This window comes from Oncorhynchus mykiss, chromosome 17 (assembly GCF_013265735.2).
Source record: "Oncorhynchus mykiss isolate Arlee chromosome 17, USDA_OmykA_1.1, whole genome shotgun sequence".
Classification (NCBI taxonomy): Eukaryota; Metazoa; Chordata; class Actinopteri; order Salmoniformes; family Salmonidae; genus Oncorhynchus; species Oncorhynchus mykiss.
The window spans coordinates 35,975,805-35,999,693 of record NC_048581.1 but is presented as its reverse complement, the minus strand read 5'-3'; the positions used below and the strand labels follow the sequence as shown (position 1 = coordinate 35,999,693).

At 40.6% G+C, this 23,889-nt stretch overlaps 1 protein-coding gene across 5 annotated transcripts in view; it reads left to right on the top strand.

Annotated features, from left to right (window-relative positions):
* Nucleotides 1-19,796, top strand: part of LOC110493173 (equilibrative nucleoside transporter 1) — a 32,934-nt gene extending 13,138 nt beyond the window's left edge. For all 5 annotated transcript variants that reach the window (XM_036949819.1, XM_036949821.1, XM_036949820.1 and 2 more), the window contains 8 exons: nt 5,031-5,165; nt 5,267-5,364; nt 5,806-5,884; nt 8,002-8,081; nt 12,674-12,782; nt 12,987-13,072; nt 15,969-16,168; nt 17,819-19,796. In XM_036949819.1, the coding sequence (XP_036805714.1) occupies nt 5,031-5,165; nt 5,267-5,364; nt 5,806-5,884; nt 8,002-8,081; nt 12,674-12,782; nt 12,987-13,072; nt 15,969-16,168; nt 17,819-17,930 (899 nt within the window). In that variant the 3' untranslated portion in view covers nt 17,931-19,796. The remainder of the gene's footprint in view (nt 1-5,030; nt 5,166-5,266; nt 5,365-5,805; nt 5,885-8,001; nt 8,082-12,673; nt 12,783-12,986; nt 13,073-15,968; nt 16,169-17,818) is intronic.
* Nucleotides 19,797-23,889: the final 4,093 nt, after the last annotated feature.

Here is a 23,889-nt window from a genome sequence, read left to right as displayed (position 1 = left end):
ACTGGACCCTATGATTACTCGGTTACACATGCCTCTCCCTAATGTAAATATGGCTTGTCTATTGCTGTTTTGGTTATTAATTTTGTCTTATTTCACTGTAGAGCCTCCAGCCCTGATCAGTATGCCTTAGCTAGCCATGTTCTTCCACCCCCCACACATGCAGTGATCACACCTGTCTTAAATGGTGCTTCTAGAGACAAAACCTCTCTCATCGTCACTCAATGCCTAGGCTTACCTCCACTGTACTCACATCTTACCATACACTTGTCTGTACTTTATGCCTTGAATATATCCTTCCGTGCCCAGAAACCTGCCCCCTTTACTCTCTGCGCCGAACGCATTAGAAGACCAGTTCTTTTAGCCTTTAGCCGTACTCTTATTCTACTCCTCCTCTGTTCCTCTGGTGATGTAGAGGTTAACCCAGGCCCTGCAGCCCCCAGCATCAGACCTATTCCCCAAGCGCTCTCATTTGTTGACTTCTGTAACAGTAAAAGCATTGGTTTCATGCATGTTAACATCAGAAGCCTCCTGCCTAAGATTGTTTTATTCACTGCTTAAGCACACTCCACCAATCCAGATGTCCTAGCCATGTCTGAATCCTGGCATAGAAAGGCCACCAAAAATCATAACATTTCCATCCCTAACTATAACATTTTCCAACGAGATAGAACTGCCAAAGGGGGCAGAGTTGCAATCTACTGCAGAGATAGCCTGCAGGAAAAAAAAATCCACCTTTCCAGAAACAAGTCTCTCACCGTTGCCGCTTGTTATAGACCCCATTCAGCCCCCAGCTGTGCCCTGGACACCGTATGTGAATTGATTGCCTCCCATATATCTTCAGAGTTCGTACTGTTAGGTGACCTAAATTGGGATATGCTTAACACCCCAGCCATTTTACAATCTAAGCTAGAATCCCTCAATCTCACACAAATTATCATGGAACCTACCAGGTAAAACCCAACATCCGTAACCATGGGCACCCTCTTAGATACACTTGAATTCGGAAGTTTACATACACTAGGTTGAAGTCATTAAAACAAATTTTTCAACCACTCCACAAATGTCTTGTTAACAAACTATACTTTTGTCAAGTCAGTTAGGACATCTACTTTGTACATGACACAAGTAATATTTCCAACAATTGTTTACATACAGATTATTTCACTTATAGTTCACTGTATCACAATTCCAGTGGTTCAGAAGATTACATACACTAACTTGACTGTGCCTTTAAACAGCTTGGAAAATTCCAGAAAATGATGTCATGACTTTATAAGCTTTTAAATGACATAATGTGAGTCAATTGGAGGTGTAGCTGTGGATGTATTCCGAGGCCTACCTGCAAACTCAGTGCCTCTTTGCTTGATATCATTGGAATATCAAGAGAAATCTGCCAAGACCTCAGAAAAAAAATTGTAGACCTCCACAATTCTGGTTCATCCTTGGGAGCAATTTCCAAATGCCTGAAGGTACCACGTTTATCTTTACAAACAGTAGTACGCAAGTATTAACACCATGGGACCACGCAGACGTCATACCGCTCAGAAAGGAGACACGTTCTGTCTCCTAGAGATGACTTTTGTGTGAAAAGTGCAAATCAATCCCAGAACAACAGCAAAGGACCTTGTGAAGATGCCGGCGGAAACAGGTACAAAAGTAGCTATATCCACAGTAAAATGAGTCCTATATCGACATAACCGGAAAGGCCGGTCAGCAAGGAAGAAGCCACTGCTCCAAAACCACCATAAAAAAGCCAGTCTACGGTTTGCAACTGCACATGGGGACAAAGATCGTACTTTTTTAAGAAATGTCCTGTGGTCTGATGAAACAAAAGCAGAACTGTTTGGCCGTAATGACCATCATTATGTTTGGAGGAAAAAGGGGGAGACTTGCAAGCTGAAGAACACCATCCCAGCCATGAAGCACGGGGGTGGCAGCATCATGTTGTGGGGGTGCTTTGCTGCAGGAGGACTGGTGGAAAAATAGATGGCATCACGAGAGAGGAAAAGTATGTGGATATATTGAAGCAACATCTCAAGACATCAGTCAGGAAGTTATAGCTTGGTCGCAAATGGGTCTGCCAAATGGACAATGACCCCAAACATACTTCCAAAGTTGTGGCAAAATGGCTAAAGGACAACAAAGGCAAGGTATTGGAGTGGCCATCACAAAGCATTGACCTCAATCCCATAGAAAATTTGTGGGCAGAACTGAAAAAGCGTGTGAGAGCAAGGAGGACTACAAACCTGACTCAGTTACACCAGCTCTGTTAGGAGGAATGGGCCAAAATTCACCCAATTTATTCTGGGAAGCTTGTGGAAGGCTACCAGAAACACTTGACCCAAGTTAAACAATTTAAAGGTAATGCTACCAAATAGTAATTGAGTGTATGTAAACTTCTGACCCACTGGGAATGTGATGAAAGAAATTAAATCTGAAATAAATAATTATCTCTAGTATTATTCTGACATTTCACATTCTTAAAATAAAGTGGTGATCCTAACTGACCTAAGATAGGGAATTTTTACGAGGATTAAATGTCAGGAATTGTGAAATACTGAGATTTAATGTATTTGACTAAGGTGTATGTAAACTTCCGACTTCAACTGTATACACTACCGTTCAAAAGTTTTAGAACACCTACTCATTCAAGGGTGTTTCTTTATTTTAACTATTTTCTACATTGTAGAACAATAATGAAGACATCAAAACTATGAAATAACACATACATAATTATGTAGTAAACAAAAAAGTGCCTTGATGATAGCTTTGCACACTCTTGGCATTCTCTCAACCAGCTTCATGAAATGCATTTCAATTAACAGGTGTGCTTTCTTAAAAATTCATTTGTGGAATTTCTTTCCTCCTTAATGCATTAGAGCCAATCAGTTGTGTTGTGGCAAGGTAAGCAGGTATACAGAAGATAGCCCTATTTGGTAAAAGACCATATTATGGCAAGAACAGTTAAAATAAGCAAAGAGACATTACAGTCCATCATTAATTTAAGACATGAAGATCAGTCAATACGGAACATTTCAAGAACTTTGAAAGTTACTTCAAGTGCAGTCGCAAATTAAATCTAATGTTATTGGTCACTTATACATGGTTAGCAGATGTTAATGCGACTGTAGCGACATTCTTGTGCTTCTAGTTCTGACAGTGCAGTAATATCTAACAAGTAATCTAACAAATAACCTAAAACTCACAATGTAAGGGGATGTAATAAGAATATTTACATATAAATATATGGATGCGCGATGGCCGTGTGGCATTGGAAAGATGCAATAGATGGTATAAAATGCAGTATGAGATGAGATGAGTAATGTAGGATATGCAAACATTATTAAAGTGCCATAATTTAAAGTGATACCTTTAATACATCAATTTATTAATGTGGCCAGTGATTTGAGTCTGTATGTTGGCAGCAGCCTCTCTATGTTAGTGATGGCTGTTTAACAGTCTGATGGCCTTGAGATAGAATCTGTTTTTCAGTCTACTGACCTCACCATCTGGATGATAGTGGGGTGAACAGGCTGTGGCTCGGGTGGTTGTTGTCCTTGATTATCTTTTTGGCCTACCTGTGACATTGGGTGCTGTAGGTGTCCTGGATGGCAGGTAGTTTGCCCCCGGTGATGTGTTGTGCAGACTGCACTACCCTCTGGAGAGCCTTGCGGTTGAGGGCGGTGCAGTTGCCGTACCAGGCTGTGATACAGTCTGAAAGGATGGTCTCGAATGTGAGGGTTTTAGGTGACAAGCCAAATTTCTTCAGCCTCCTGAGGCAAGTCAGTTAAGAACAAATTCTTATTTACAATGACGGCCTACCAGGGAACAGTGGGTTAACTGCCTTGTTCATGGGCAGAACAACAGATTTTTACCTTGTCAGCTCGGGGATTCGATCTAGCAACCTTTCAGTTACTGGCCCAATGCTTTAACCACAAGGCTACCTGCCGCCCCAATACATAGGTATTAATCTTGTCCAGATGGGATAGGGCAATGCGATGGCGATTGCATCGTCTGTGGATCTATTGGGGCGGTAAGCAAATTGGAGTGGGTCTAGGGTATCAGGTAGGGTGGAGGTGATATGATCCTTGACTAGTCTCTCAAAGCACTTCATGATAACAGAAGTGAGTGCTACGGGGCGATAGTCATTTCGTTCAGTTACCTTAGCTTTCTTGCGAACAGGAACAATGGAGACCGCAGACTGGGTTAGGGATTGATTGAATATGTCAGTAAACACACCAGCCAGCTGGTCTGTGCATGCTCTAAGGATGCGGCTAGGAATGCAAGGGTTAACACGTTTAAATATTTTACTCATGTTGGTCCTCAGTCTTTGGTGGCGGGCTGTGTCGGTGGCACTGGTTTGTCCTATAGGCCACATATGCCTCATGTTTGAGCAGTTGAATTGCGACTCTACTTTGTCTCTATACTGTCGCTTTGCTTGTTTGATTGCCTTGCGGAGTGAATAACACTGTTTGTATTCGGTCATGTTTCCAGTTGCCTTGCCATGATTAAATGTGCAGGTTTGCGCTTTCAGTTATTTACCATAATTTCTATAAGGCACAACATAATCTGAAACACAACCAAGACAAACTGCAAATGCATCCAACAAGTTTGTAGAGTCACAAGTTTGATGTAGTCATTGTGTGCTAGGAATATGGAAACCAAATACAAAAATGTTGACTACTTTAATACACTATAAGTGAATTTGTTCAAATACTTATGACAAATACTTCCATTTCTAAATGGCAAAACAGATGTGTATGATAATACCCTCAAATTAAAGGTGACAGACATTCTGTACTGTTGCCTCATGAAACATTTGATCTCAAATCCAAAATACTAGAGAACAGAACCAAATTAAAAGATTTTGCTTCACTGTCCAAATAAATATGTAGAGTAGTGTACGAGCAGTAAATGGGGCAGATTGGGATCACTTAATGAGTAGTCATTAATTCATCAAGCGATAATTCCTTGCTGTATGACTGGACTCTGGTCAGAATTATGACTGTTTTTTTTTACAACCTCTTCAGCCTTTGGAGCTATCCTGCAGGGCAGTCTGTTTGGCATGGCAGGCCAGCTGCCTACCAAATACACCACACCCATCATGAGTGGGCAAGGCCTGGCGGGAACTTTTGCTGCCTTCTCCATGATCTGTGCTATCTCAAGTAAGTCTGAGAGGTGATACAGGGGTGGGGGGCAACAGTGGCATTCCAAAGTCAACTCTCTCTCTCGCTCTCTCACTCTCTCTCTCTCTCTCCTTCCCCAGGTGGCTCGGAGATAAATGACGCTGCTTTTGGATACTTCATCACAGCCTGTGTAGTGATCTTATTGGCCATAATATCCTATGTGGTCCTCCCTAAACTGGTAATAACTCAACTCTGGATTTTAAGTTATTACATCAATTTGTCTGAAAAAGTGCTGAGGAGAGTTTACTCAATGATAATAAGTAATGCAAATAATGCTTTCGGGCAATTTACCGTAATAGTTACCAAACTTTGCAACTGCACAGTGTTTACTGTAAATTAATTTTTGTAGAATGCTCTGTATAAATTGTTAAAAGTAGTCCTTGTGCATAGAGTTGTATGGTTTGTTATACTTTGAAATCAATGGGTTTTTGTTGGTATACATTTTAAGGTGAAAAATGGTTACCCTTTCACATCATTTAATTCACTACTTATTGATTTTCCAGTGTTGTTAAAGGAACCAAAATGCGTAATACCTCCATTTGATCCATTCCAGTTGATCTCCTCCGTTTAACTACCATCCCCACTGTGAGATAATTTGTCGTTCTGAACCTTACTTTAGGAGTTCTACCAATATTACAAGACCCAAAGTGGAAACAGAATTAGTGATGAGGAGAACAAGCTGGATCTACTCAAGAAAGGTAAAACGACAGCCATTTCTGTTTCTTAGATTTGTGAAAATATTAAATGTAGAAATAAGACAAAGACTCGAAATTGAGCTCGGGTGCATCCTGTTTCCTTTGATCATCATTGAGATGTTTCTACAACTTGATTGAAGTGCACCTGTGGTACATTAAATTGATTGGGCATGATTTGGAAAGGCACACACCTGTCTATATAAGGTCTCATTATTGACAGTGCATGTCAGAGCAAAAACCAAGCCATGAGCTCAAAGGAATTGTTCGTAGAGCTCCGAGACAGGATTGTGTCAAGCCACAGATCTGAAGAAGGGTGCAAAAACATTTCTTGCACTCTTTGATGATCCCCAAGAACACAGTAGCCTCCATCATTCTTAAGTGGAAGAAATCTGGAGCCACTAAGACTTGTCCTAGAGCTGGCCGCCCGGCCAAACTGAGCAAACAGGAGAGAAGGGCCTTGGTCAGGGAGGTGGCCAAGAATGCAATGGTCAGTCTGACAGAGCTCCAGAGTTCCTCTTTGGAGATGGGAGAACCTTCCAGATAGACAGCCATCTCTGCAGCACTCCACCAATCAAGCCTTTATGGTAGAGTGCCCAGATGGAAGCCAGTCCTCAGTAAAAGGCACTTGACAGCCTGCTTGAAGTTTGCCAAAAGGCACCTGAAGGACTCTCAGACCATGAGAAACAAGAGTCTCTGGTCTGATGAAACCAAGATTGAACTCTTTGGCCAGAATGCCAAGCGTCACATCTGGAGGAAACCTAGCACCATCCCTACGGTGAAACATGGTGGTGGCAGCATCATGCTTTGAGGATGTTTTTCAATGGCAGGGACTGGGAGACTAGTCAGGACCAGGGGAAAGATGAACTGAACAAAGTACAGAGAGCTCCTTGATGATAACATGATCCAGATCGCTCAGGACCTCAGACTGGGGTGAAGGTTCAACTTCCAACAAGACAACACCCCTAAGCACACAGCCAAGACAACACAGAGGTGGCTTCAGGACAAGTCTTTGAATGTCCTTAAATGGCCCAGCCAGAGCCCGGAATTGAACATCTCTGGACATACCTGAAAATAGCTGTGCAGCAATGCTCCCCATCCAACCTGACAGAGCTTGAGAGCATCTGCAGAGACGAATGGGAGAAACTCCCCAAAAACAGGAGTGCCAAACTTCTGGCGTCATACCCAAGAAGACGCAGGGCTTTAATCGCTGCCAAAGGTGCTTCAACAAAGTACTGAGTAAAGGATCTGAATACTTACAGTATGTAAATGTCAAATTTCAGTTTCTTATGTTTTATAAATTAGCAACATTTTCTAAAAATAGTTTTTGCTTTGCAATGTGGAGTATTGTGTATAGATTGATGAGAGAAAAAAACAGTTCAATCAATTTTAGAAAAAGGCTTGCAATGTAACAAAATGTGGAAAAGGTCAAGGCACTGAATACTTTGAATCAACTATGTTAAAACGTACCTCTTGAATTGTTCTGACGTTAGAAGCTAGTAGCCTAGTCAAGGATGCATCATGCAATATTTCCACACTACAATTGTGAAAGACCAAGTGGAACAAAAGTAACCTTGAATTTGGAGGTTTAAAATATCCCTCTGGTGGCCAAGACCTATTTTCAGAAATTATATTGTTTGGTGGACATAAAGTCTAAGATCTTTGATAGGCTGATGTGGAATTTGTTAGAAGAAATAATCACCGGACAGGACAGCTGGTCAGGTTAGGGCTAAATGTGCCAGGCTATCTTATGGGAACAGCTATCAATACATGTAGCATTGGATAACATGCAACTGGCTGATGCACATTTTGAGACAAAGCAAAAAAATGTACTTAGAAAAAGTTTCATGTTTGCAAGTACGGCCCCAATCATGCTGTACTCCTGTTTGTTTTATTGTAAACAAAAACTCTATAGTCTCAAAACATGGTTAAAACTGTAATGTTAATATCATGGATGGTCAGTCCTTGCATCCATAGCTCTGTCTATGAATTTGAAAGTGGTTACATTTCTCCAGCCCCATCCCTCAGCTGTTTACTGAAACAGTGGTGGGGGTCTCTGCTTTGCTATTGTTTGAACTGCAGATTGCCCCTTTAATGGATTGCCTTGTTCCTTAACCCCTCAGAAAATGCAGCAGAGACTAAACCTGTTTTCAAAAAAGGAGAAGAGGAGCAAAACGTGTCCATGTTGACCATCTTCAAGAAGGTAAATTAAGGGCTGGATTCAATCTATATTGTTGAAGTTCAACTTTATTGAATGATTGAAATGTAAAGGCAATGTTCCTCATTAAATAGTACCCGCAAAACACCAGTCTCAACGTCAAAAGTAAAGAGGCGACTCCGGGATGCTGGCCTTCTAGGCAGAGTTACAAAGAAAAGCCATATCTCAGACTAGCCAATAAAAAGAAAACGTCAGCAAAAGAACACAGACACATGGACAGAGAAACTCTGCCTAGAAGGTCAGTTTTATTGCTTCTTTAATCAGCAATGTTTCATTGGAACACAGGAGTGATGGTTGCTGATAATGGGCTTCTGTACGCCTATGTAGATATTACATAAAAAAAATCTGCAGTTTCCAGCTACAATAGTCATTTACAACATTAACAATGTCTACATTGAATTTCTGATCAATTTGATGTTATTTTAATGGACGAAAAGTGTCTTTATTAGATATATTTTATTTAAAGTCTTTATTCATATAAATAATCAGATTTATTGAATTCTCCATGTGGTCTACAGTGCATTCGGAAAGTATTCAGACCCCTTGACTTTTTCCACATTTTGTTATGTTACAGCCTTATTCTAAAATTGATTAGATTGTTTTTTTCAATCAACACAATACCCAATAATGACAAAACAAAAACAGGTTTTTAGAACTTTTCGCAAACGTAGAAAAAATATAATATCACATTTACATAAGTATTCAGACCCTTTACTAGGTACTTTGTTGAAGCACCTTTGGCAGTGATTACAGCCTTGAGTCTACTTGGGAATAACGCTACAAGCTTGACACACCTGTATTTGGGGAGTTTCTACCATTCTTCTCTGTAGATCCTCTCAAGCTCTGTCGTGTTGGATTGAGAGTGTCGATGCACAGCTATTTTCAGGTCTCTCCAGAGATATTCGATCGGGTTCAAGTCTGGGCTCTGGCTGGGCCACTCAAGGACATTCAGAGACTTGTCCCAAGCCACTCCTGCATTGTCTTGGCTGTGTGCTTAGGGTCGCTGCCCTGTTGGAAGGGGAACCTTCGCCCCAGTCTGAGGTCTGGAGCAGGGTTTCATTAAGCCACTCCTCAGTAAAAGGCACATGACAGTCCACTTGGAGTTTGCCAAAAGGCACCTAAAGGACTCTCTGACCATGAGAAACAAGATTCTCTGGTCTGATGAAACCGATCCTGACTAGTCTCCCACTCCCTGCCGCTGAAAAGCATCCCCACAGCATGATGTTACCACCACCATGCATAACTATAGGGATGATCCCAGGTTTCTTCCAGACAGGACGCTTGGCATTCAGGCCAAAGAGTTCAATCTTGGTTTCATCAGACCAGAGAATCTTTTTTCTCCATGGTCTGAGAGTTCTTTAGGTGCTTTTTGTGAAACTCCAAGCAAGCTGTCATGTGCCTTTTACTGAAGAGTGGCTTCCTCTGGACACTCTACCATAATGGCCTGATTGGTGGAGTGCTGCAGAGATGGTTGTCCTTCTGGCATGTTCTCCCATCTCCACAGAGGAACTATGGAGCTCTTTCAGAGTGACCATCGGGTTCTTGGTTGTTGACCAAGGCCCTTCTCCCCCTATTGCTCAGTTTGGCCGGGCAGCCAGCTCTAGGAAGAGTCTTGGTGGTTCCAAACTTCTTCCATTTAAGAAAGATTGAGGCTACTGTGGGACCTTCAATGTTGCAGACTTTTTTGGCACCCTTCCCCAGATCTGTGCCTTGACACAGTTCTATCTCGGAGCTCTACGGACAATTCCTTCGACCTCATGGCTTGGTTTTTGCTCTGACATGCACTGTCAACTGTGGGACCTTATATAGACAGGTGTGTGCCTTTCCAAATCATGTCCAATTAATCGATTTTACCACAGGTGGACCCCAATCAAGTTGTAGAAACAACTCAAGGATGATCAATGGAAACAGTATGCATCTGTTCTCAATTTTGAGTCTTATAGCAATAGATCTGAATACTTAGGTAAATAAGGTATTTCTGTTTTTTATATTTAATACATTTACAAACATTACTAAAAACCTGTTTTCGCTTCATCATTATGGTGTATTGTGTGTAGATTGCGTATTGTGTGTAGATGGATTTTTTATTTTATTTAATCCATTTCAGAATAAGGCTGTAATGTAACAAAATGTTAACGGGTCTGAATACTTTCCAAAGGCACTGTATATATTAAAGGGAACTTAATTGAATATAACATGCTTTTAAAATTCAGTATTGGTGCACAGTTTCGACTTACAAAATCAAAGGGTACTCATTTCGTGAAACGGCCCAATTATTTGTTCAATGACAGTTTGTTAAGCTCTATAGCATGTCGAATGACCAGTCACTTTCACAGCAAATTAGTTTTGGAGTTTAAAAAAATAAATTTCAATTCACTTTATGAATTGGAAAATCACGAAAACCAAGACACTCTTTATATAACTCTTTAAAATGGATTAACTTGCCATTTTTCCAAGACTACGAAAGTAGATCCATAAACCAAAGAGCACCTTCAATCACACTGTTGATGTTCTACAGGAACTAGATTCTGCAGCGGGCTGGTTTTTATCTTGAGCAGATAGTCGGGGTGCCGGAACATACTTACAAATAATTTGTAGACTGCAACTTGACCACAAGAAGCCCAAACAGACATAATGTTTGACTAAAGCATAATAGTTTCAAACCTTGCTCACGATCACGTTGTGTCTCTCTATTATGCGTGGGAATAATTGGGAGCAGATTTCTTTAACAAAAATGACTTGGAGCTGATTTCCTGGTATTTTATTTGAGTCTTTTATCTCCAAAAATGAAAATTCCACACAAAATTATTATAATTGATGTATATATTTTTTCCTCAGAAAACTTGGGGGGCCAAATATACCATCGGCGAGTTGGGGAACCTTGTTCTACAGCTGATCCACATACAGCTCTCTATCTTTCTCTGGGGTTGAATTAACTGAGGGATGCAAGCACAATAGTGCTTAACAAGTGTACAGTTGAAGTCGAAAGTTTACATACACTTAGATTGGAGTCATTAAAACTTGTTTTTCAACCACTCCACAAATTTATAGTTTTGGCAAGTCGGTTAGGACATCTACTTTGTGCATGACACAAGTAATTTTTCCAACAATTGTTTACAGACAGATTATTTCACTTATAATTCACTGTATTAAAGGATGTCATGGCTTTAGAAGCTTATGATAGGCTAATTGACATCATTTGAGTCAATTGGAGGTAAAACTGTGGATGTATTTCAAGGCCTACCTTCAAACTCAGGGCCTCTTTGCTTGACATCATGGGAAAATCCTCAGACCTCAGAAAAAACATTGTAGACCTCCACAAGTCTGGTTCATCCAAACACCTGATGGTACCATGTTCATCTGTACAAACAATAGTACGCAAGTATAAACACCATGGGACCACGCAGCTGTCATACCGCTCAGAAAGGAGACGCGTTCTGTCTCCTGGAGATGAATGTCATTTGGTGCGAAAAGTGCAAATCAATCCCAGAACAACAGCAAATGACCTTGTGAAGATGCTGGAGGAAACAGGTACAAAAGTAGCTATATCCACAGTAAAACAAGTCCTATATCGACATAACATGAAAGGCCGCTCAGCAAGGAAGAAGCCACTGCTCCAAAACCGGCATTAAAAAGCCAGACTTCGGTTTGCAACTGCACATGGGGACCAAGATTGTAGTTTTTGGAGAAATATCCTTTGGCCTGATGAAACAAAAATAGAACTGTTTGGCCATAATGACCATCATTATGTTTGGAGGAAAAATGGGGAAGCTAGCAAGCTGAAGAACACCATACCAACTGTGAAGCACGGGGGTGGCAGCATCATGTTGTGGGGGTGCTTTGCTGCAGGAGGGTCTGGTGCACTTCACAAAATAGATGGCATCATGAGGGAGGAAAATTACGTGGATATATTGAAGCAACATCTCAAGACATCAGTCAGGAAGTTAAAGCTTGGTCGCAAATGCGTCTTCCAAATTAACAATGACCCCAAGCATACTTCCAAAGTTGTGGCAAAATGGCTTAAGGACAACAAAGTCAAGGTATTGGAGTGGCCATCACAAAGCCCCGACCTCAATCCTATAGAACATTTGTGGGCAGAACTGAAAAAGTGTGTGCGAGCAAGAAGGCCTACAAATCTGACTCAGTTACACCAGCTCTGTCAGGTGGAATGGGCCAAAATTCACCCAACTTATTCTGGGAAGCTTGTGGAAGGCTACCCGAAATGTTTGACCCAAGTTAAATCATTTTAAAGGCAATGCTACCAAATAGTAATTGAGTGTACGTAAACTTCTGACCCACTGGGAATGTGATGAAAGAAATAAAAGCTTAAATAAATCATTCCCTCTACTATAATTCTGACATTTCACATTCTTAAAATAAAGTGGTGATCCTTTCTGACCTAAGACATTTACTAGGATTAAATATCAGGAATGGTGAAAAACTGAGTTTAAATGCATTTGGCTAAGGTGTATGTTAACTTCTGTCTTCAACTGTATATCTGCAGGGGAAAAGGTGTCTGTGGTGGCCTCAGCTGGTCTAATGTGCTTTCTTCTTAAGCTCTGATCCATTTACTCTAGATCTGGGTCCTGGCTCTCTCTGTGTGTTTTGCCTTCACCATCACTATCGGCACCTTCCCGGCAGTCACTGTGGATGTGAAGTCTACCATCGCTGATGGAGGCACCTGGGGTGTGTGTGGGTGTGGGTGGGTGGGTGTGGTACATGTATGCGTGTATGTATCTATGATAAGAGCACGGTTTATGAGTCCATATTAGAGTATATGACTTGTCATTTTGCCAGCATTTACAACATGATCATATTCAGTCATTCACAACCAATGAAACACAAATGAACAGACGTGGTCTCTTATTGTACATTGCTCTCTCATCTCAGAGCTGTACTTCATCCCCGTGTGTTGTTTCCTGCTCTTCAACCTCAGCGACTGGGTTGGGAGAAGCCTTACTGCTGTGTGTATGTGGGTAAGTCACCAAAACAATACACTTGTAAATAGAGTGAAAGAAATTGGTCGGTTATAACGGAAGGGCCTGAAACTAACTGATTCCTGTTCAAGTTTTTCATACTGTGAACTAAGGATTCCAGTTTACAGGTCTGGATTACATAGGACAAATAGGAGAAAATGCCCTTGAAAGATTTTGTAGAGATTTTCAAACCTGTTATAGAGCTCACCCTTGTTTGCACCCATTCAGCATCGTTCACACCCTCTTAAGCCTTATCCACGCTCATCTCAGCATTACATTTTCCTCCAGAAAGTTCTCTCTCCTTAAACTTTTGCCCACTGAGCTTTGTCGATAGCACCAGCTACATTCAGGGCAGCAATGTTTTTGAGAGCAGTAGCAACACTTTTGCAGTTGTCCATAGATGTATCGTTCCAAAAATCGGTGGTAGCAAAGATGATCTAAATAATGGGGAAGCACCCATTCTGTTATAGACAGAAGCATGTGACATAACGGACCAATAAGGACTCATCTCTCGACATGTCCAACCCCTCAATTGTTTTTCAAATGGTCCTACAGTGTAGTAGGAAGCTGTGTCCCCTGGATCCTGTAACCAGACACGGGTGTTAGGCCCGAGATGAAGTCGAGGGCCAGCAAACCTTGCCAATAAATTCTATATACCACGGCTTCAAAGCTATTATCACTTTTATACAACAGTTACCAACATATTAAAATAATTATGAACATATAATATTTTAATTACAAATTTGGTTTATTCATATTACTTCCACGAAGATATAGTCCAGAGGTTGCTACCCATGCCCACTGGTAGTTCGTTCGATTTGCATTGTTGCCAGCTATTTCGACTGGTCATTCGTTTGAATGACATCGTTGCCAGCCCATCCGACTGGTCGTTAGTTTGATTAAAAGGTTGCTACGTCAAACAATAATATTTTCTATGGAGGCTCTTCCCCTTTGTTAGCTCGCGAACTACACAGCTAACACAATCACCTCAAACTGAAGCGGGAAAGACCGCAACTAGCTGCATTTCGTTTTGTTTGACCTGTTTTTTTGTAAATGAAAAGGAATCTCCGCACACTGAGGATCAATGCACAATTTTCACTTTAGGCTGAGTTTTCAGTCGTCAAACCTTCATCAGAGCATATAAAAACACACTGACAGAGGCCACATATAGACAATATAAACTCTCAAATAAGTCACACTTTTTCTGAGATAATTGATTACTGATGTGCATCCTGGTGTTTGTTGTACACGGGTGTTGCTCATCACATCTGATTGCATTAACGCAAGTTGCCTATATGTGGCCAGTCATTGTGTGTTTTTGTATCCTCCGATGAAAGTCCGACGACCCAAAGCTAAGCCTAAATACATTTAAAATTGTGCATTGATCTCGAGTGTGCTGAGATTCCTTTTCAATTCAGTTCTACTCTTCATCTCGTGCACTTCAGCAACGGTCGGGTTGTGACAGATTGTAAAAAAAATTCTACCAGTTTTTCTATTGACATTTATTTTAATATATCCATAAAAATAATGCGGATTCATGATTTCGACTGTCTGAGAAAAGCTGTGTGTTCCGTCCCAACACATTCATTCTCTATGGGACGGTCGATATTGCATGTCAAATGAATGTTGCAAATGTCACAGTGGATGGATAGAAATAAAATGTTATTTGTCACATGCTTCATAAACAACAGGTGTAGACTAACAGTGAAATGCTTACTTACGGGTCCTTTTACAATAATACAGAGTTAAAGATAGACTTGTTTTTTTTATAAATATGTACACCAGGAATAAATAGACAGTGGATAACAATAATGAGTAAAAATAACATGGCTATATACAGGGAGTACAAGTACCAAGTTAATTGAGGTTGCTATGTACATATAGGAAGGTGTAAAGTGACTAGGCAACAGGACATATAATAGACAGAGGTAACAGAGTATGTTGTGGGTGTGAAAGTGAGTGTGTGTGTGTGGGGGGGGGGCATATGTAGTGTATGTGTGTGTTGGGGTGTCAGTATGTGTGAGGGTGTGGGTAGAGTCCAGTGTCTGTGCATAGAGTCAGTGCAAACGTTAGTGAAAAAAGGGTCAATGCAGGTGGTCCGGGTAGCCATTTGATTAGCTATTTAGCAGTCTTGTTTAGCAGTCTTATGGCTTTGGGGTAGAAGCTGTTCAAGGTCTTGTTGGTTTCGGACTTGGTGCACTGGGGCCGCTTGCAGTAGCGGAGAAAACAGTCTATTGTTTGGGTGGCTGGAATCTTTGACAATTGTTTGGCCTTCCTTTGACACCTCCTGGTATAGAGGTCCTTGATGGCAGTGAGCTCGGCCCCAGAGATGTACTGGGCCGTACTCACCACTCTCTGTAGCGCCTTGCAGTCGAATGCCTTGCGGTTGCCGTACCAAGCGGTGATGGAGCCAGTCAACGGTGCAGATGTAGAACTTTTTGAGGATCTGAGGATAAGAAACACAATTTAATAACAGGTGCAGACATATTTCTGAAAATGTGAGGACAATCAGTATTGTGACAAGATCAGTACAGGACCCATGGTCATTAGTATAGAAGGGGCTAGACTAACGTACTATTCATCAGTTGCTTACTGCTCCACCCCCCCCCCCAAAAAAAGAAATCCCTTGAAGATAAATATACTTGATTTTGCAAACAAAATCTGTGATGTTGAAGAATCAGAACAATAAAGGTTACCCATAAGCCTTTACTGACGTGGTAAATTTACCATCTGAGAGAAAAATACAGGTCAACACTGAACTACCCTGAATATAAATAACTACCTTATCTTGTGGTGACCGGCTTAAAACATACACAGCAGCAATGTTTTATTGAACATGCACTTGAGTGCTTTTCATTGAATGTGAATGTGGTGTGTCTGGCATCTCTACTTTCAGCCTGGGAAGGACAGCAAACTGGTGCCCATTCTTCTGGTGGCCCGTGTGATCTTCGTGCCGCTCTTCATGCTGTGCAATGTTCAGCCCCGCTACAACCTGCCTATCTTCTTTGAACACGACGCCTGGTTCATCGTCTTCATGATAGTCTTTGCCTTTTCCAATGGATACCTGGCCAGCCTTTGCATGTGCTTTGGGCCCAAGTAAGACCTCTTGCCTGGGCACAAACCCAAATAGATAAACTTTCAAGGTACCGGGCAACATTTTACTCTCACAATGACTCACGCTGTGAGCAAACTAACCATTTGCTAACTAAAATTTGACATAGATGGGATTAGTAAAAATACAACATTTCTTTATTAACAGAGAAATCCTATTGAGACCTAGGCCTATTTTGAAAGTACACAAATTATACAAAATATACAAACACAACGTAATAATGACATAATATTTATAATCAATTTAAGAAAAGCAATTCACATTCCTCAACAAGGAGCAGGTAGCCTAGCGGTTAGAGCAGTAACCGAAAGGTCGCTGGTTTGAATACCCGAGCCGACAAGGTCAAAAATATGTAGATATTCCTTTGAGCAAGGCACTCAACCCTTATTTGCTCCAAGGGTGCTTGCTGTATTACTATGGCTGACCCTGTAAAACAACACATATCACTCCACCTATCTGGTGTATGTGACAATAAAACATCTTACTAAATTGAACTGCCCTAGAGGTAACGGAGCACCAGGGTGCAGAGGTCTGCAGATCATTCCATACACAGGGTGCAAAATAACTGAATGCTAATTTCCCCAGTTCTGTAGAGATCAACGGGACCCTGTGATCAGGTCTGGTGACTCGTATAATTGAACAGTGAAGTATGGTATGGTGGACGTTTGTGCAAGAGGGCTATATAAACAAAAAGAGAGCAGTGTATCGATCTACGAGACGGCCAGCTTACTTTCTGCAATAGAATGCAATGATGTGTACTGAACCTGTCACCTGTAATAAAGTGAAGTGTGGTGTGGTAAACTGAATTAAATGGTTTCAGTGTAGTGGCACCTGCAGTCGTATAAATGGTGTCACTGTAGTCTAGCAATTGCAGGAAAGTTGACTGATTGATCTGCTTTCTGCTGTTCAGAAAGAGCCATTATCTATTTCTAAAGAAGAAGCCCATTTTTATTCTCAACTCATCCATATGCTTTTTAAAAGATACATTTTTGTCAATCCAGATGCCCAGATATTTATAAGCAGGGACACGATCAATGTGGGCACCATAAACCAATTACCAGTCACCTGATCCAGGACAATTTCAGATAACTTTTTTGAATGTGTAAAGATCGGTCGACAGTGTTGAACGCTTTAGACAAGTCAATGAATAGAGCAGCACACTGTTTCTTCCTATCCAAACAATTTACTCCATCATTTAAAACCAGTGATGCTGCCGAGAAGGTGCTATGCCCTGGTCTGAAGCCCGACTGATGCACATTTAGAATAGATTTTGAAGTAAAGAGAGATCTTGGCAGAGCATTAGTCAAGGATTCAAACATTTTAGCTAGGCAAATAAAGTTTAGAAATAGGGTGATAATTATTTAAGTCACAATGTCTGTTAGAAGGACAAGGCACGACACGCATGGTAAACGCAAAGCAATTCTGTCCTACCAAGCAAAAAGGCATTAACTGCTCATAGCGTGGAACTGAGAAAATTGCTTTTATTTAGTTTTTGGAACTCCTGTCTATTTAAAATGTTATGGTTAGTTTACTCAGGGTCAATACGAGAGAAAAATGTCTCCCAGGTTGACAGAAATGAGGTTGCTCCTCAAATCTTACCACACCTGATCGGCTGTCATTCTCTCTCTCCACAGAAAAGTTGCTGCTCATGAAGCGGAGACAGCTGGAGCCATTATGGCCTTCTTCATGTCCCTGGGTTTGGCTCTGGGGGCGTCCCTCTCATTCCTCTTCAGAGGCCTGGTCTAAAATGGCGCCCTGTAGAGAACATGACCCCAAATTGACCTATAAAACTTGCATTGTAACAAATTGTCTGAAATGTATTTGTTTATTTTTTAAACAAACAATACTGATTCACCTCAAATCTGGTCTTCCAAAGAACGGAAGGTGGTAAGCAGCTCAAGGCCAGGATTCAATCTGATAGCACTTTGTTGGCTATGCGCTATTTAAAGGTCATTTTCTGATTGTACCGACATATACAGCGTTTACCGTGAATGCGGTCTCCGTGAACACAGGAACATTACCTTTAACAGCCGGTAGTGTGAGGATTCTTTTGTTTGAAAGCTACCAAACTAACTAAAACTGAATTAAGTAAAGCATTTGTGAAATTAGGCATCTACAGGTTCCTGCTATCCATGGGAGATCACATGCAATTCAGTGCTTCCCTTTTTGATTCTGTAGTATTCCAATTTGAATTCTTATGAAGCCATGAATCCTTAAGAAGACATGGGGTGGCAGGGAGCCTAGTGGTTAGAGCATTGGACTAGTAACCGAAACGTTGCAAGATTGAAATGCCGAGCTGGCAAGGTAAAAATCTGTAATTCTGCCCCTGAACAAGGCAGTTAACTCACTGTTCCTAGGCCCTCATTGAAAATAAGAATTTGTTCTTAACTGACTTGCCTAGTTAAATAAATGTGACATTTTAAAGAATTAGCTCAATACGAAGCAAACACAATTTATGGCTATATTAACTGCCATTTATTGGCAAATATACTTAATCAGTATGAGTGCAATATACAGTGTAATCATGAATAACACAATCCCTACAAGAAAGTGATGTGCAGTGAGATCGACTCAGCGAGATAACATTGCAACAAGCAGCACGGCAGATATTGAGATGAGCATGAATCTGCCAGTGGGAGGACCTATAAGAGGACGGGCTCATTGTAATGGCTGGAATGGAATAGATGGGAGTTAAACATGTGGTTGGATACCGTTTCATCCCGTCCTACTATAGCTCCTCTCACAGCCTTCTCTGGTATCTGCGCATGTGCATGGGGGCACATCGCTCTGCCACAATGGGACCAAAACAGCTGCGGGGTCAAAACAAAATCATTTTAGCCTTGTCCATCAACACTCTTAGTTGTTGTGTAAATGTACCTGATATAGTGTTTACTTTGGGCATGCAACGTCATCTCACTGAGTCTATCTTTAGTCATGTGCCCTAAAGAGCTGACAAAAACATGGACAAAGCCAAATCAGCTCCAGGCCATGGTCATTTTGACAGCCTCCATTTTTGTTAAGAAATTACACAAAGAGCTTTGTTACAATGACTGTCGTTGCAAACTGCCATATCGCCATGATTTTAAAAAAATGTTGCTTACGGTAGTGTATTGTTAATGTCTTAATAAGGTGTCACAAAAACAGTATGGTTTTACTTTAAATTATGACAGTATGATTAGCAGCCTTTAAAAGCCTACTTTACAGTAGCAGGAGATGAGGAACAATATCTTGAATCTATACCTAGCAGGGTATCACTTAAATGTTATGTCCTAATGTACAGACAGTCATGTGAAAAAGTAAGTACATCCCCTGGAAAGTAGTATTGTTTTTGTAAATATTTGGACAGATGGATATGTAATCTTCACTTCAACACTATTGGCAGATAAAGGTAACTTAAATGAAACTCAAAGATTATATTTTGCAATCATTTATTCATTTAAAAAATGTACTTTGTAAGTTAAAAATGGAACCATGTGTATTTTTCCAGGTTTTTAATATGTGAAGAGTCTTTAATAAAACTTTAATGCAGATGGCACGGAAATATTAGTATAAATATTATTGAATGCTCTAGGAAAGTGTGTACTAATAAATATGGAATCAGAAAATATTATGTTGATAGCCAGTGGATGATATATTAAGTGGCTTCATGTGGGATGTGGTCTCAGAGGCGTAGAATTGGTACGTTCATCAGAGGGATAAGCCTTGGATGCACATTTCTAATTCACAACATATTTCCTTAGTTCACAACATAGTTCAATGTTTGCTCCAATGCTACTTTTTCACTGTACTCTTTCTGTCTGCAAATAGAAACATAAATATTCCCCTATGCAGATTACCTACTTCAGAGTACATGATGAATTTCTGCTATTGCTCACAGTCATGATCCTCTTGCCATCTTAACCCTGAGAAATACCTCAGGATTTTCCAATCACCAATTAAACCGTCTGTTGAGCGCATATTTCATGAGCAGTATTTATGTGGAGATGCACGATAAGGATGACATTCAGGGGTTCAGTGTTTTTCATTACTTACGTAGTTTTGTAAGCTGAGTTGTAGGCTGAACGCTTGGCAACATTGCTCAAGTCCTCAAACCCTGATCCCTATACCTGACACTTCAGAAGATCTGTAAGAGTTATTTGTGTATGTGAAATTCAATTAAAACATCTCACTCAGTAGCCATGAGCATAAAAGCCTCCAGGTGCTGTTGACATAGAGAGCTCCTGAGCCTACTCTTGAAGAATTTCAGATTAGAGAATCTCCACTCGCAAGCTACCTGGGTTACTGACAGGGTAAAGTAGGAACTTGTAAGAAAGGCCCAGGATGTGGTATGCGTCAGTCAATAGGTTGTACTGACTAAGAATACAGTAGCAACACACTTGACAGTCCAAACAACTCTTGTTCACCATCTCCACCTTGTCTTAATTTCCTTCAGGTCCATGATCCTCCATAGTCCTGGTTGTGTATTCTTCAAATCCTGATTGTTTTAACCTAGTCCGCTGTTCTGCCAGACTCATGAGCTCACTCTGTAAATTGGCCACCGTTGCTCTGCTGTCAAACATTTGCTTAGTTCCTGAAGGGCTGTCTGTGGAAGGGCTGTCTGTGGAAGGGCTGTCTGTGGAAGTGTTTAGGGTCCAGAAGAGCCAGGTCGGCATACAAAGTGCCATTACTCAGAAATCGCTGATGGATGCTAATCTATAACTGTATCCGGAATTTGATTATGGACACCAATTCTCTATGCACGCTCTGCCCCAGTAAAAGTATCATATTGTGCCATCTCTCCAGGCATGGCTTTCTTCTTTTGAGTCCTTTTCGTTAGCAGAGTGTTCTCTAACTCTAGCTCTGTTTCCTCATCCCATTCCTACAACTTCCTGTTGGCCCACTGAACAAATGTGGCTGCAGCTGCCTTGACTTTTTCAAAATCTCTTGCCATTCCTTTCAGCTGCTCCTCTGTAATACAACCTTACGATGCGCAGTCAGAATGTCCATTCCATTTATTTGAAGATATTTTGAGACTGTTGAGGTGACCTGAAATATTCTGAGGAATATCTGAGCTGTAGGTATTGTTTCATTATTCAGCAACCCCTCACTGTATCCTTGTGCCTTGACCCGTGCAGTAGTGTTTATGTTTTTCTGATCTTGTATGGTTGAAAGAGTGAGAAGGGCATCAACATACAGACCCTCATCTGGATTTCCAAAAGCTCCAAAGAGCTTATTTAAGGCACTGTATTTAGCCCACCATTGTGTCTCTCCAATTGTCTTAGGTACTTGCACTCCTTGCTCTCCTTCTCCCAAATGTGCATCCTCTGGTAGGATTCACAGAAGAACACAACTATGTTGGTAATGAGAGAAAAAAGTGACCCACTTGCCAAGACACTCTCTGTTGTATCTGCCAAAACAAGGTTAAAAATGTATGCATAGGACAACACATGCACTTAATTGGTGGACTTTGCAGAGAGCAGGGGAGATAAGCCTTTATACTGGCCTTGCATATTAGAGGTTCCATCAGTGGAATTGCCAATGCACTTGCTGATGTCAAGCTTCATGTTTCCCAGTTTTGTCCAGTGGATGCCTCGCATTTCACCACAGTCACAAGCCTCTCATGGATGACGTTCGTCACATACAGTGGGGCAAAAAAGTATTTAGTCAGCCACCAATTGTGCAAGTTCTCCCACTTAATAAGATGAGAGAGGCCTGTAATTTTCATCATAGGTACACTTCAACTATGACAGACAAAATGAGAAGAAAAAAAACAGAAGGATTTTTAATGAATTTATTTGCAAATGATGGTGTAAAATAAGTATTTGGTCACCTACACTTTTGTTAGGGGTGGAAACTAAAAAAACATATCTAGCTCCCCTGACTTCGGCCTCTTAAAATAACAAAAAAACAGTGGCATCCTGGCTCTGGCTCAATCTACATATGTCCACTGCAGTTGCACTATCCTCAACCTGGAAGAGTAATTAGTATATTAGTATAATATTATAAAATTAAATAAAAGGTAGAATGTTAATATAATATTAATATATTCATTATACAATGTTAGTGTATTCATAATTTCATATAACAGTATACTATATATCACTAGTATAATATTAATTCCAATTGGACAATACAGCCGTTTAAGAAAAAAAACTACAAAAATGATAAATGTTTGTTGTGTGTTTCGTCATTAAGTCTTTGTCATTGTAGACAAGAAAAATTGTCAACATTGGTGGTTAGTCTCTAATTTTTTAATGCTAAGTACTGACTTGTCAATAATAATTCATTCATAACAAATGAGTTCAACATTTCAAAAGTTTGCTGTAGCGCGTCAACCTTTTTTTATGTCCCGCCCCATCCAGGCTTTGAATGGTCGGTTCATGAAAAGTGACATTGACGAGCGCTTGTTTCAACAAAAGGCTAAATAGCCAGCTAGCCAAACCCAAACTTTGCTTATCTTATCCCTATTGTCTTCTGTCTTACCGCTTCAGCTGCAAAACCTTGACTAACAGTTGAACTGGTATCACTGGGCTCAATGGGCAGCTCTCTCTGCTCTCGCTCCTCTCTGCTGCCAGTACCATTAGGCTGAGATGATTGACTGGTAATGGCGCCAAATTAATAATTTGATATTTTAAAACATCTGGCTGCATCATACTCAAGGGACTTTCTCTTCTCTCTCCGCTTTTCAGCACCGCCTTTACATTTTTTTCTCTTTTTGTTTGGCCATCTTGCTCCACTCCACTATTTATCCAAATGTCACCACTTTAAAACCTTTTAAGGATAGGGGGCAGCATTTTGACTTTTGGATAAATAGCGTACACAATTTCAACTTCCTGCTCCTCATGCCAGGAATATATTATATGCATATGATTAGTAGTTGTGGATAGAAAACACTCTGAAGTTTCTAAAACTGGTTCAGTTATGTCTGTGACTATAACAGAACTTATGTAGCAGGCAAAACCCTGAGGAAAGACTATTCAGAATTATTATACTTTTTTTCCTCTGACCGTTCCCTCAGTCGTCTTTGCCAAGGGAAATTAGATAGCGACCATTTTACAGTTCCTACGACTTCCACAGGATGTCACCAGTCTTTGGAATTGGGTTGAAGTTAATCATTGGTGAAACGAAGAAGAGGCACATCCTGGAACAACGTTACACTGTTGAGAGTTACGCAAGAGGGAAAAAGGGGCATGTTTTGTTTACTTGCTCTATCAAATACAGATTCCCCCGTCTACAATTTGATCGATTATTAACGTTTAAAAATACCTAAAGTTGTATTACAAAAGTAGTTTGAAATATTTTGTCAAAGTTTCTAGGCAACTTTTGAAATGTTTTGTAGTGACGTTGTGTTTTGGAAAGCTGTTTTTTTCCGGATCAAACCTGCTTTATAAATGGACATTTTGGCTATACATGGACTGAATTAATCGAAAAAAAGGACCAATTGTGATATTTATGGGACATATTGGAGTGCCAACAAAGAAGCTCGTCAAAGGTAATGCATGTTTTATATTTTATTTCAGCGCTTGGTGTAGCGCCTGCTAACGCTAGTTCTTTTTTTTACAACTGGTTCAGCTGGTTCAGGGGGGTGCATGTTATCAGATAATAGCTTCTCATGCTTTCGCCGAAAAGCATTTTTAATATCTGACATGTTGGCTGGATTCACAACGAGTGTAGCTTTAATTGAGTACCCTGCATGTGTGATTTAATGAAAGTTTGAGTTTTATCG